We start from the raw sequence: 13,766 nt of genomic DNA on the forward strand, positions 1-13,766 counted from the left end.
TGTGATGTTTGTTGTTGAGAAGTTAAATATGTATGCGGTTCGGAAAGGGCAGGAGCAAGCCAAAGTCAGAGGTGGCATATCCTCCAAGGCCCCGGCTGCTGTGGACGGGTAACATGCTCTTGAAGATTTTCGACAAATATTATTATTTGGTTGTTTGTTTTGGATATGGTTAATTTAGAAGCACGATGTGCCATGTGCGTAGATGAGAATGTGTTGTATTTGTTTGTTTCCGGGCATTGATGGATCTCAATAAATTCATTTTCAGGATGATTTTTACGTGATTAGATTTATGCACAAAGAGAGTTTTTATTTTTCAATTTTTACGCATTGCCTCAATGGAAACTAAATCGTTCCCCAAGCAAGGGTCGAATTTCATCTCTCTTCTTTCGTCTAAAACATTATACAAATTGAACCGACACCCACCATGCGAACTTCAAAACTCTATATGTATTAGACCAAATTTAGAATATATTAATTAAATTATCTTTTTCTTATCTATTTGGATTCTAACTACAGGTACCTGGCTGCATGATTGAAGATCCTTTAAATCGCTATTATTAATTTGAAATCCACTAACTTTATCTGCCTAACTACATAACTAAGAAGTACCCTGTAATAGGTACACTTGTTCATTTGTCCCACGATTAAAGTGCAATCAAATTGACAATTTCCAATTTTTCCGCGATCTTTTGAATCCATCATCTTACATGTGTACTTCAATCACGTTCCGACTCTTTAATTTAACAGAGAAAATGTGATTACATGGCTATTCTGGACGGACTAGGATGATTAACTGACACGTGGACTACTTATACATGCACGAAATCATCACAATTTTATGCTGTCTATCGTTCATATATGCATATCTTTCCAAGTTCTTTTCTTTTGGAAACATTAGGAGAAAAGGGAACTCAAAGCTTATCTAATAGATTTTTAAATAGGCCGCTGCCTGATGACGTCCTTTGTTGTCTTAAAGACGACTTGAGAAAATAATACTAAAAGCTTAATGCAAGAAGTCCTAGAAATCTAAGCTGGAATTTGTTGTTTGATTTATGGTAAAGATGGATCGAAATTTTGGAAAATTAAGCCAGATTGAATCGACAAGACTGATGGTTAATTGGTTGTGCTGCCTTAGAGTAGCCATTAAAAACAGATTTTTGAACATATAAATCATATATTGATCAAACCAACTTATCTAATAGAAAACCAACCACATGGTCGGGCTCCTGAACATATTGATCAAACTAACTTTTTTTTATAAGGTTTGATTCATGATTTAAATGAAAATATGTTATTGCTGGGAAAAAAAAAAAAGACAGTAGGAACCATAGAAAAGGAAAATCAGGATAGAAGTTCTTAAAACTTAATGGCAGTACATGGTCAAGATTTTAAAGAAATTTATTTATTTTTTTAATTGTTTCCAAAACAATTATATCTGTACTATAACAAATACGATTACATGATTTTTGAAATTAAAAAAAAATGAAATTTGATTTTAGATGAATTTTAGAATAAGAGATACATCTTCAACCACGTAATGAAGACTAAAAGACTCCATAGCAACTGGAATCTTTTTTAGGAAAAGCTAAAATGGTTTAATTAAATTAATTAATTAAAGTATATTTGCCTCTATGAATGATTAATTATCGTCGATCCTATTGGAGGCATGGATTCTTCCAATGTTGTACGTGGTGCAATTTCATATACGCTCCGTGGGTGTTTGCCACGTGTTCAACTTGAACTGGCTGTATTGGATCTTCGCGCACTTGCTACGTTACTTTTTCTGTATTCTTTCTACTTTTTCCCCATTTTATTTAAGCACCATGATCATTGATCGGATGTTCTTCAATTATCTCTCGCCTAACTACTGTCATTTGATCGATTTTCATCCTTATTTTAATCGTTTTTAAAAGATTAAAATGTATGCTGTGATCTTTCTTGGGTACCTCTCTATTTTTTATTATATTGCTTGTTTTTTCGCCACTATGTGTGTTAATAATTGAGTACTTGAATTGTGCCAATGTGTTAAGATATGATGTTAGAGAGTTATTAATTCGATAAATTTGTGTGTCTTAGAATATATAATATACTTGTTTAAAGATTTTTTGCAATCAAAAAATACTATTATAAAATTATTTTAGTCATTTTACACTATTTCTAGATTTAAAGAAAAGCCACCATTTTTTTTTAAGAGTGAAAAATTACTGTCAAACAATAACCTAAGTGCGTGAGTATCATTCAATAGGAGGCTATAATTAAGTAATTTAATTAGTTAAGTTCTAATAATATTTTCTTGACGAAAAATTAAACACAAATACCAACTCATTTTTACTTTAACTTCATCATGGGAATCTAAGTACAATTAGAAATCGTATGACATCACATGCATACACAAATCTGTACCAAAACTACAAGAGTTTCCTGACATGCAATTGCAATACTCTTATGCTGCGTTTATTTTTTGGATTGGAGTGAGAATCCTGAGGAGTGAGAATCTTGGGATTAGGAGTGTGGGGTGGGAGTGAGAGTATGGTGTTTACTTAGACTAAATGAAAGTATGGATTGTCAATTAGAATCCCAATTATTTGTTTACTTTGTCTTGGATTGAGAGTAAATTGTTTTAAATTATAATTTTATCTTTATGTAAAGAATTATAATTTGTAATTAAAAAATTAATAAAAATATATTTGGAAAATAAAATAAATATTTTATTATATTTATAAATTAATAATAATTAATAACATTCTTAATTATGTAAATCATAATTTTTTATTAATTTAAATTATGTGAATAAAAATTATTAATAATAGCAACACAAATAAAACATTATTATTGATAATATAGTACAAAATTAATATTTTCTTAGAATAAAATATTTATTATTATTAATTAAATAATTAATATTTATTAAAATTAATTTTTAATATTATTAATTTAAATATAATATTTATTTATTTTTATTTTATTAAATTTAATAAAATAAATATGTTATAATTATTATTTTTAATAAATATAATATTATTTATTTATTTTAAGTATGAGGCTAAAAAGGGAATAGGGGGGAGTGGATTCCCACTCCCACCGACCCCCATGGGAGTGAGAATCCCACTCCCCACTCCCCACTCCCCACTCTAAAATTAAGTGGGATCCACAGAGTGAGAATCCTATTCCCCCCTTAAAAATGGTAAGTAAACACTGGAGTTGGAGGAATCCACACTCCACACTCCCACTCCAGAAAATAAACATTACCTTAATTTAACCAGGGATAAAGACAGACAAAGTAATTAATTAATTCAATTAACATAGACAGTACCACAAATTCCTATTATCAATTCCATCTCTTGTACGTTTTAATAACGTTGTTTTGTTACCAAACCACACGGTCCTATTCTTTAACGTTGTGACATATGGACCAATCTGTATGAAATATGAATTATTTTATTACAAAAGTAAGGCTTAGTAAGCAACTCAAATAATGATCCGCTGTATCATCGATTTTTTCAGAATAGTGAGCGTGTCTTATCTCTCTTCTTTCTTTCTTTATGTATTTATATTCCGGGAATTAAAGTTAAGCATTAGCTTAGGTTAACTTTTTTTTTCAAAAAAAAAAAACGAATCTGATTTATTCAGAATATAAATTCGCAAACTTTTAATCTATCTATTTTTTTTAATATCTCTTTTAGGGTCTTAAGCAAGAGATGGATATTGTATGTACGTAACAAAAATACATGCTGTAAGCATGGGGCAACGGGATATAATCATGCATGATCAATTGTGTACCTTTTGCTCATTGGTTATATAGTTTATTTGTCAAAATTAAATGATGCAAATGTAGCCACAACTAAAACTTACACGTCGTAAATTTGTTTGAGGAGCATATATTTTTCTGTTCTTTTAACCGAAGTTGTTTATGGGGTGTTCTTACAAGTTGATATGTTTTAAATGAGGTATGCATTAGTTTTATGTTCTCTCACGTTGTCTGCATGTTATGTTTATCAGATCAATGATTACAATTAATTTCTTTTTTTTGGTGTAAGTCATTCGGTATCCGACGATCGCATTGGGTTCCGACTAATCTGAATTCGAAGTGTAGTCACAAGTTAAGACTCTTTACCCCTCCCAAATGACGTATTTAGTAGGGATCGAACCTGATAACTCTTCCCATAAACTCAGTCTGCGCTGCCAACTGAGCCACAACCATTTGGTGAGTACAATTAATTTCTGATAGCAAATTAAAACACAAAAGTTAAAATGCTTGAAAAATCGCTTTCCTGTGCTAGTTGATAATAACATTTTCCAAGAAGAGCTACATATTTAGGAAAGAATAAAACCACTTTCTCCAAAATTAGTTTCTAAACTAATTTAATTTAAGACAAAGTAAATTAAAGATTGCAAACGGTCCCAAAATTGTAGCTACATATTTAGGAAAGAACAAAACCACTTTCTCCAAAATTGGTTTCTAAACTAATTTAAGACAAAGCAAAATTAAAGATTGCAAATGGTCCCAAATTTTTTGCATATTTTAGGACTATACATTGTTGCACATTCGTATCATTTAGTTCATAAGATTCAACGCAAAATTAAAGATTGATGGGATAATTTTGTCCTGCACCCAACTGTTTCAACATTTTTCACCACACACCCATATGTTTCGAAAATATTCACTCCACACCCAATTCCGTTAATTTGACCGTTTATTCTAACGGTCAAAGGGCAAATTTGGAAATTCATATCCTAAATATTATTTGATGATGATAAATTAAATTTATTTGATAATTTAATTGATGAAATTATTATTAATTACCTTTAAATAAATTTTTTTAATGTAAACATTAATTATTAAATTAATATTTTATCTCATTTTATTTTTCTCTAATTCAAGATAAGGGGTATTTTGGACATTTACTTAAATTTCAAATAGCTCCGTTAAACATAACGGTCAAATTAACGGAATTGGGTGTGGAGTGAGTATTTTCGAAACATATGGGTGTGTGGCGAAAAATGTTGAAACAGTTGGGGGCAGGACAAAATTAACCCAAGATTGATTGATTGATTGATGAGGAGACATCTATCTAACGCCACTTTACGTCTAAGCACATGCATTGTTTTGTTGATTTATGAAGATCCTATATCTATCACTGAAGAAATGTTTTTTTTTTTAAAAAAAAAATCTAGACTTACAGCCCTAAATCCTCTCAAAGTTTGTCCCATTCTGTAAAATAGGTTATATATATATATATATATTCTTCGTTTTTCTTTTTTGATAATGGTTAATATATAATTTCTCTTTGCCAAAGAGAGTTTTACCAATAAGACTGTGGACAAGTGTTGGTGGCATGTGGAAATGGAGATGCAAAGGCAAATAATTATATGCTTTAGTGAAAAAAATATACAAGAAAATTCAACAAAAGACATATATATGTACATTCATGCATGGTAATCCATCCTCTTCAAGTCATGTCATATTTCCTTTTTCATTTAAAAATAAATTAATTTGACAGAAAACCTATCTAGCTACATGTTTTAAAAAAAGCTATATATAGCTGCCAAATATAGCTATTAATTTCATATATGTTTGATAGAAAAATTTAAGAAAGAGTTCGATGAAAGCCGCAGTTGCGTTCTCTGTCTATATGTATATAACTTTCTTATATAAATATATATAAGAAAAGAATCAGGAGCAAGTTGATCAACTTTGCTAATGGCTTCTTCTTTAACAGCTGGTTTCTGTAGCTTTTGTTCATGTCCCAAGCAGAAGAAGAAAAAGCTCGAGTTCCCTCGTGTGAGATCATCTCAAAGTTTCAAAGATGAAGGTAAGCCGTTAAATTTGATGATGATGATGATGATGAAGAAGAAGAAGAAGAAGAAGAAGAAGAAGAGGATATTTATACAATAAATAATAAGGCTTTTTTTCCACTATCATGTTTTTTTTTTTTTAATATATATATACAAGACTCGTTACGTTCCTTGTCTAGCTGTAATTTTTTATCGCAGTTCCCCCCAAAGCCAAAAAAATAATAATAATAATAATAATGGTGTGTTTCAACATTTGTTTTTGATATGTAGGAAAGAGAGCGGATATTGTGGATGCAAATTTGAGTACATTAAGGAAGAGAATAGAGGAAGTGAAGAAGAAGGAGATGTTGTGTTGCAGACTTGAAAATGGCTGGAATTATAAACGTAGCTATGATGATCATTATCGCAATCGTAAGAGAGCCGATATTTTGTACGGATCGGTAAAGATGATGGGTTTTGTCGGCGGGGCCGTTGGCTTTGTTTTTCTCAGCGGCTCTCTTTGCCTCTTCCTCGTCTCCTTTCTCGTTAATTTGAGTAGCTTAAGTCATTAGGTCTCTCAAATATTTTTTCTGATTTATTATCACCACTATAAGCTTATGTCCTTTCTTTTGTTTTGTGTTATAACTTGTGGCAGCAAGCAACTTAGGGTGCGTTTGAGATTGAGGTTAGGCAGCTGTAGCTTAAAAGTTACAGCACTAAAGTGTTTGGTAAACACTAGCTGCTGTAGCTTTTAAACTATGTTGATATGATTTTTCACTTGTATAATATAAAATTTATTATATCTTTAATAATTTTATCAAAATTATTATTTAAAATTTATATTTACTATATATTATTAACTTTTGTTTCATAATTACAGCTTTTTTTTCACAGCAGCTGTAACTTAAAAGCTACAACACCTCAATCCCAAACGCACCCTTAATTAGTTATTTTTAATCAAAGGTAATATATTGAGCGAATACGTTGATTAATGCCTGTAGCTTACTATTATTTTTTAGCTTAATAAGATAAGTGTTATATTTATAGATGGTGTAAGATATAATACGTATGTCATGGTGTGTTTAAAAGGGGAAGCTGGCCGACATTTTTGAATGTCTGCAATATTTTATTTTTACACCTAGGGTTTGATCTGGAATTCCAAAAGGATACCCAAGTGCAGTCAGTTGTTACAGGAGTCGTGAGTCAGTTTTCCAGCACATTATTATCGAAGGAACTGCAATATATACTACGAGTCCGGATAAAAATTGGTATATTTAATTAAGGTCATTTATTTTTTAGGATATTATCTCACATCGCTTTAGAATAGTTATTCGACTAATAATATAAACTTGAGGCAACCCTCAACTTTTAACTTAACTTTTAAGTATGAGTTAGACATATGAACTTTTACATGATATAAGAGTCAAATTCATGCACGAGTGGGCTCACACTTTATTTTTTCACATGATAAGGACTAAACAAAAACTACCAACTTGCACGTAACGGGAGTTTTGAGGATATTATCTCATATTAGCTAAGAATAGTTCTAGTGGACTAATATTATAAGTTAGAGAAACCTTTTAACTCTTGAATTAGCCTTTGAGTGTGAGTTAGACCCATGAGTCTCTATATTTACAACACACACAAAATATATACAAATTAGCTAATGTTACATTTTGTTTTGTTGATAAATACTAAGGGATATATACATAGACAGTCCCTTGACTAGGGGATCCGAATACAAACCTTTGTTGAATCAAGTGGATCATAACAAATACAACCACGACATATAGAGGATACTTTGATCTATACAAAGTCAATGCCGTATTTTTCAAAATTCCCACCCAAACTAGATTTTCAATTTTCCCCCTTGTTACAGTCACTCTGCTCCTAAATTAAACATGTCCCCTTGGACTTAAATTGGTAACCTTTTGCTTCCATTGCAATGCTTAAACTAACCCGATTATCATTCCCAATTGTTTAGTCAAGTAATTTTATTTAGTGGACTCCTTGAATTCGAATCATGGAAAGGTACATGATTAAAAATATAATTTTGATTTTACCCACCTCTTCTACCTTAAAGAATTTAATAATAAAAAAAGAATATCCTTTTAAAATTCCAAAAGCCCTTTCAGGCATGTATGGTATGGGATATCAATCTTTAGTTAGATTGTAAATCTATGCGAAGAAGTTCAATTCAAGTCCTCTCATGTGCCAATTTGAGGAAGAATTTTATTTCAAATATTTAAAAGTAAAAATCGACATGTTCTAAGTTTAAATATTCAAAGCTGTACCACAAAATCCTGATTTTAATATCTAAGAGATTGTAGTATAGTAGTTAAAAAAAAGGGGGGGGGGGGGATTACTGTTTTTCGTGTTATAGGATAAGATCATCTTTTTCCTTTGAGATTATAAAAAAGGGGAGATATTAAGGGCAATAAATATGATGATGGGATTAATAAGATATAGGAGTTTGCTCATCATAGGCATAGAAGTCAAATTTACATATATTAGTGGCATAGCTGTGATGGAGGCTTTTTATTTGCTTGAGAACGAAAGCAGCAAGCTGCAACACATTCAGTGTTGACGACATGCCAAGTTCAGATTACTGTTCTGCTTTCTCTTTTTATTTATTCATTCGGAATAGACTTCCTCAACATTCCTTTTTCCGTCCATGACAGCTACAGATGACTAGAAGCGACTTTTACCCTAAAAAGCAAAAGCAACGAAAATGACTGTCTCAAACTCCCAAATAGCTTTTAGTTGAGCTTGCTAAATTTTGAATTATCTTTCTTGTGAAATGATTATGCACTAGTTTACAACCGTAGTGATTGATTAAATTAGTTGATTATGCTGTGCGAATGAAATAAGTTAATGATTAAAAAATTAGTTTAATGTGTGATAGTTGCTCTGAGTTTAAGTTTGAAAAAGTATAGTACATGCATTTAATAAATTTTAGTATGGAAGTGTTGTTCTATTCTAGAATTACCAAAATAAACAAAAGTTTAAACTAACTTTTATTTTTCAAAATAAGTTTAATAAAATTGTTTAGACATCTTTTTTTTTTCTTTTTAAAACACTATGTAAGATTACATAAAGCCAAAAAATTCTACTAAGTAACTATAATGAGCTTTATAATATGTTACATAAAATACGATAAAAATTCATATTAATACATACATCCAAATAAAATAAAAAGTAATATGTATTGCACTCACTTTATCAAAAATTGAATTTTCTACCTTTTGTTATTAGAGCCATTAGTATTGTGATATTTTTCTTAAGTGTAGTTGTTTCTTTCTATTTCTGAGTCAAAAATTGAATTAGGACCATTTTCAATGTTTTCAAGATGAAGCTCATGCTATGCTCATGCCCCCTTATATATTGTGCAATGCCATGGTTGTAATGAAAATTTACATAATTATATGCAAGTCTTATTAATTCTTATGATAGGAAACAAACGTAAAATATAAAAAAAATGTAAACTGATTCGATCAAAGTTTTAATAGTGGATAAAGTATATAGTAATTATGACGATTATATGATATCTATGGTTTATATATTATGGTTTATTAAAAAATAAGACATAATTTTATTTTGTTAAAATAACAAGGTTATAAAGAATTTTAAAAAGGTGTGATGCCTTATTTAGTATGTTGCTTACAAAAAAATAAACCCTCGTATACTCTTAGAAATTACTATTAAAATGGAAAAAAAACTTATGAAATAAGCAGTTTTTTAAAGTTTATCAAACATTATTTTTGTCAACAATTATAAAATAAACAACTTATAAAGTTTAACTTTATTCCCAAACAGCCCCATCCATAAATTATTCTCTTATTTTTTAAAACATTAAATTACCTTATTTTTGTTATTAAAAAAAGGAAAAAGAGGAGTGAGTTGATTTTTTTTTTTTTTTTTGTTAACAAAAAGGAATAAATTGAAACTTTTAGAAATAAAGGGCAATAAGGGGTAATTCAAAATTACCCTTCTGAGCATTTTAAAGTTACTTGGAAGAACAGGCAACTAAGCTTCAACTTCAAGGCTCCATGCTCAATCGCTCATTCATTTTCTATATTTGTCCCAATATTTGATTGCATACTTCATAGGCTAGCACCCAAAAACTGTTTAACAAATCAATCCTTTTCGAAATTATCGATAATTTACAAGTCAACTCAAACCGCCTCCAATTTTTAATTTTGTGTCATCTTTTTGGATTCCCCTTAGGTGCAATAGTGGCACCGTGCCACAGTTGCACCTAGTCGTTGGATGCAGTTGAATGTCAGTGGATCCCACCAATCCAACTGCATCCAACGGCTAAGTGCAACAGTGGCACGGTGCCACTGTTGCACCGTAGCCTGATCCCATCTTTTTACACTTTTTTAGTAGTGATTACTGATTGATGGCATCAATGATGCATCATCATATTTTCTGATGCAATATTTTAATGCGCATAAGTGATAATCTTTGGAGTCGATGGGGTGTACTTAAAATTATCCAATAAAGTTTGGCAAAACAAGCAAGGTAAAAGCTACGAAGGCCCAAGTCCAAAATTATAAAACGAAGCCCTCAAAATTATAAAAAGTGCTCAATATTTATTATCCAAGCCCACATACATGCACAATTCAGAAATCAGAACTGAATCTGAATAGCGTGGTAACTGATCTGAATAATCCATTTGACCGGATTTTTTCTTCAACAATAAATGGGGAAAAGGAGCGTCCAACAATTTTCTTGCTCAAGTCATCATATTTTTAACAAATTAGAATTGTTGGAATATGGAAAATATATGCCAGAGCCCAGAAACAAAAAGGGAGCTAGATAGAATTTTACATGAACAAATTTTGATCGTATCAAGAGCATACGAACAAATTAAAGGGAAGTAGCAAAAATGAAACAATTAAATTCAAGCCAGGCAATACACAAAATTTTCAAATTAATTAGTAGTAAAACAATTATTAAATTTAATTAGAATAGTTAACAAACATGCTCCCCAAAAACTATCAACATATTTCTAGATCACAATCTCTGTCTGTTCTTTTAATTTCTCTCTATCTACATAGATTTATCATCACATCACACCCACTACATAATTATAGTTAATTAACATTCTCTCTTGGTCGTCGGTAAACAAATCTGAGAGAAAATATAATTAATTATCTCTCAAAATTAAAACATATAAATTGCCATCAATCATTTCATCATCACTAGAACAAACTGGCTCTTCCTTTATAGTTTCCAACAACGGCTTCCTTGACCTACATGAAACTAATCTATACTTGAACTCCGGCACCGGAAAGTATCCTTCATGATCACCCTCCAAGCTCAATCTTGATACTTCTTCATTATTATTATCATCATCATCAACTTTACCACCATCATTCAATCTTTCTTCCTTCTCAGCACAAGAGGCGGCGGCGGCACCAGATTCCGGTGACACCCTCACAATCTGTCCACCGGATATTCTCTTGGCAGCAGAGTGCGCAGCCATGAAAAGCGAAGCCATGTCGGCTGCGGTCACCATAGAATTGACCCTCTTCATAGGGAACATAATGTAAACGTTCCCGAACTCCAGCTCCTCGTCAGCGGCGAGCGCACTGAATCTTTTTCCAATGTGAAGAGACTTGGCGTTTGTTAAGAAGAAATTGGGACACTCGAGCATCACCTCCGCAGCTTTCACGAGCTCCCGGAACTGCCTTATCTCGCCGCCGGGGAGAATGACTCTGGCCGCCTTGGGGCTCTTCATCAACGGGGTCGGTAAAGTGCACGACACGTAATTGCCCATGATGCGAACACAAACGCAGAGATATATAGAGGTAGCAAGGCTTCCTGAGAACTTGTTGAAGATTCGTTAAAATGTTTGTTGAGAAGAGAATGTGGGTGGGGGATGTTAGGGTTTATATATAAACGTAAAACGGGGGGTCAAATGGTAGGCGGAATATTTTGACGAGTTAACCAAAATAATAAAAAAAGTAATAGTGTGGGAAATGATCGTGGAAGTCCTGCGGAATAAGGGGAAAAAAAAATAAAAAATAAAAAGAATATTATTCAGTGGGGAAATACCGTGGGTATCTCTAGGATTTTGTACAATCAAATATATAGATATAGTTTACATTTTGTTTTCATATAGGTCCCTTTCTTATATTTTTATTTGGTTGGCTATATGCTTTTGCGTAGATAAAGTTGTAAGCTAATTTGAATAGCATCATCAAGATCTGATGGCCTAATATATGTAGATACAAACTATAAAATTGTGAGTTAATTTTTTATGAACATTAATATTTATATATAAACATATTGATGACATACTTATTCATACGGGTGTATCTCTTTAATCAAGTTAATACGGTTTAAATCAATTATAACTAATTCACTAAGAGGATATGATTAATCATAAAGAGACATATATAATTTCTCCTATAACTCAAGAGTTACGTATGTATAAAGAGTGTGATGAACAATCATCAGTGAACTAACGACAATTCTTTTAGGATTACTTATACAAAGGCAAACAAAAGAATAATTCTCTTAGTCATGATATAAATTAATGTTTTATGCTAGAAGACAATGGAACAAATAAGTCCTTCAATAGTTGAGGGGCAAAATATTTAAATTATAAGTTTTACTAACAAACTTCTAAAGGAGAATGGAGCTAATTTTTCAAAAAAGTTTAATTATGGTAAATAACCTATGTAATTAAATTATACTCTGAACTTAATTATATTTTCTTTTTTCATTTAAAAGGAAGAGAGAGTATAGACGTGCAATTGAGTTATTTTCTTAGAAAATAGTATCCATATTATAATCTATTAATATTAATTAGTTGTTCAAATATGTTATCCTTAAATAGTTTGAAACATAACGATCCGTTAGATAAGCTTAAGCTTAGTTGAGGGGTATATAATATTTAAATTGTTGATTTTATTGACAAGCCTATTCAAAGTGGATTTTGACCATACGGCGGGGGCATGTATGAAAAGACTACGAACTATGTCCTGACTTAGGGTTGCACGAAACCTCAGGGTCCCAGAAGTTATTGCCCGATAAGAAAATTTGAACTAGAAGCAGAAGAAGACGCGTTAGGCTTTTACTAAGAAAAGAGAGGGAAGGTGTTTGATTGTTTGTTTGTGCACTGTGTGTGTGGGTTACGCTCACGCTATGTAATCAGCTTCCATTATTCATCAATAAATAAGTTCTGGCCATTGTTGGCTGTGAATGCGCGTGGGTCCATTCCATCTACAAAAGCTATTTCGACATGATTTCCAGGTTGCTAGAAGAAATCAAAGAAAGTGTGGAATTTTCCGCTGTTTTTTTATTTATTTTCTTTTTATAAATTTTAATTTCACGGATTCAAGAAACAACGCCAGTTGGAGAGGAGAGTGAGTTGTTTTGTTTTCTTTCTTTCGAGTTATATATGCATGTGTTGATTAGAATAAAGTCAAATGTGGTGGCACCCCCGTTGCTTCTCTATTCCCCACTTGTTTCCTTTCTTTAATCCTTTTGATCGTCATGGTGTTCGCTATTATATTGAAGTTCTTTTTCTTTTTTCTTTTTTCTTTTTTTACCAAATAAAATAATACATTGAACATTAAAAAAAAAAAAATTACTTCTATGTAAGGATAGTAATATGATTACATCTCAATTGATGTAGCATTCGATGTTAAAAAAATATATATATCTTTTTAAGAACTTAAGTTATCTTTCTAGATTATGCGGTAATTTTTTTGATATATAAATATGTCAGTGCGTTTCTAGATTTAGTTATTTAGTATTTTAATCTTAATAATGTCAACGATCTTCACTTTATCTCAACTTTCGTTGTAACAAATATATGGATGTGATTAGTAGTAACTAATAAAATAAAATACACACAAAATTGAGACATAAAATTATTTCTCAAATTGGTAGTGTACACTTGACATTTATAAAAAGGATAAGGATCATTTCTTAATTTAATCTGCCAATCACATGCATCCTTATACTTGTGGATG

The 13,766-nt window shown here is 31.2% G+C and overlaps 2 protein-coding genes across 2 annotated transcripts; one reads left to right on the plus strand and one right to left on the minus strand.

The window, feature by feature from the left end:
- The first annotated feature begins 5,571 nt into the window (after window positions 1-5,571).
- Window positions 5,572-6,463, plus strand: LOC18053455. The gene is made up of 2 exons (XM_006448247.2): window positions 5,572-5,813; window positions 6,067-6,463. The coding sequence occupies exons 1-2, from the start codon at window positions 5,702-5,704 to the stop codon at window positions 6,345-6,347; spliced, it is 393 nt and encodes a 130-aa protein (XP_006448310.1). The 5' UTR covers window positions 5,572-5,701; the 3' UTR covers window positions 6,348-6,463.
- Window positions 6,464-10,786: 4,323 nt separating this feature from the next.
- Window positions 10,787-11,720, minus strand: LOC18053456. The gene has a single exon (XM_006448248.2). It carries the CDS (start codon window positions 11,558-11,560, stop codon window positions 10,928-10,930), a length of 633 nt encoding a protein of 210 aa, XP_006448311.1. The 5' UTR covers window positions 11,561-11,720; the 3' UTR covers window positions 10,787-10,927.
- Window positions 11,721-13,766: the final 2,046 nt, after the last annotated feature.

This window comes from Citrus clementina, unplaced genomic scaffold (assembly GCF_000493195.1).
Source record: "Citrus clementina cultivar Clemenules unplaced genomic scaffold, Citrus_clementina_v1.0 scaffold_2, whole genome shotgun sequence".
NCBI lineage: Eukaryota > Viridiplantae > Streptophyta > Magnoliopsida > Sapindales > Rutaceae > Citrus > Citrus x clementina.

Coding starts and splice junctions, on each gene's coding strand:
- LOC18053455 (XM_006448247.2), top strand. CDS start 5,702: ATGGCTTCTTCTTTAACAGCTGGTTTCTGTAGCTTTTGTTCATGTCCC. Junction 5,814..6,066: donor TCAAAGTTTCAAAGATGAAG/GTAAGCCGTTAA, acceptor TTTGATATGTAG/GAAAGAGAGCGGATATTGTG.
- LOC18053456 (XM_006448248.2), bottom strand. CDS start 11,560: ATGGGCAATTACGTGTCGTGCACTTTACCGACCCCGTTGATGAAGAGC.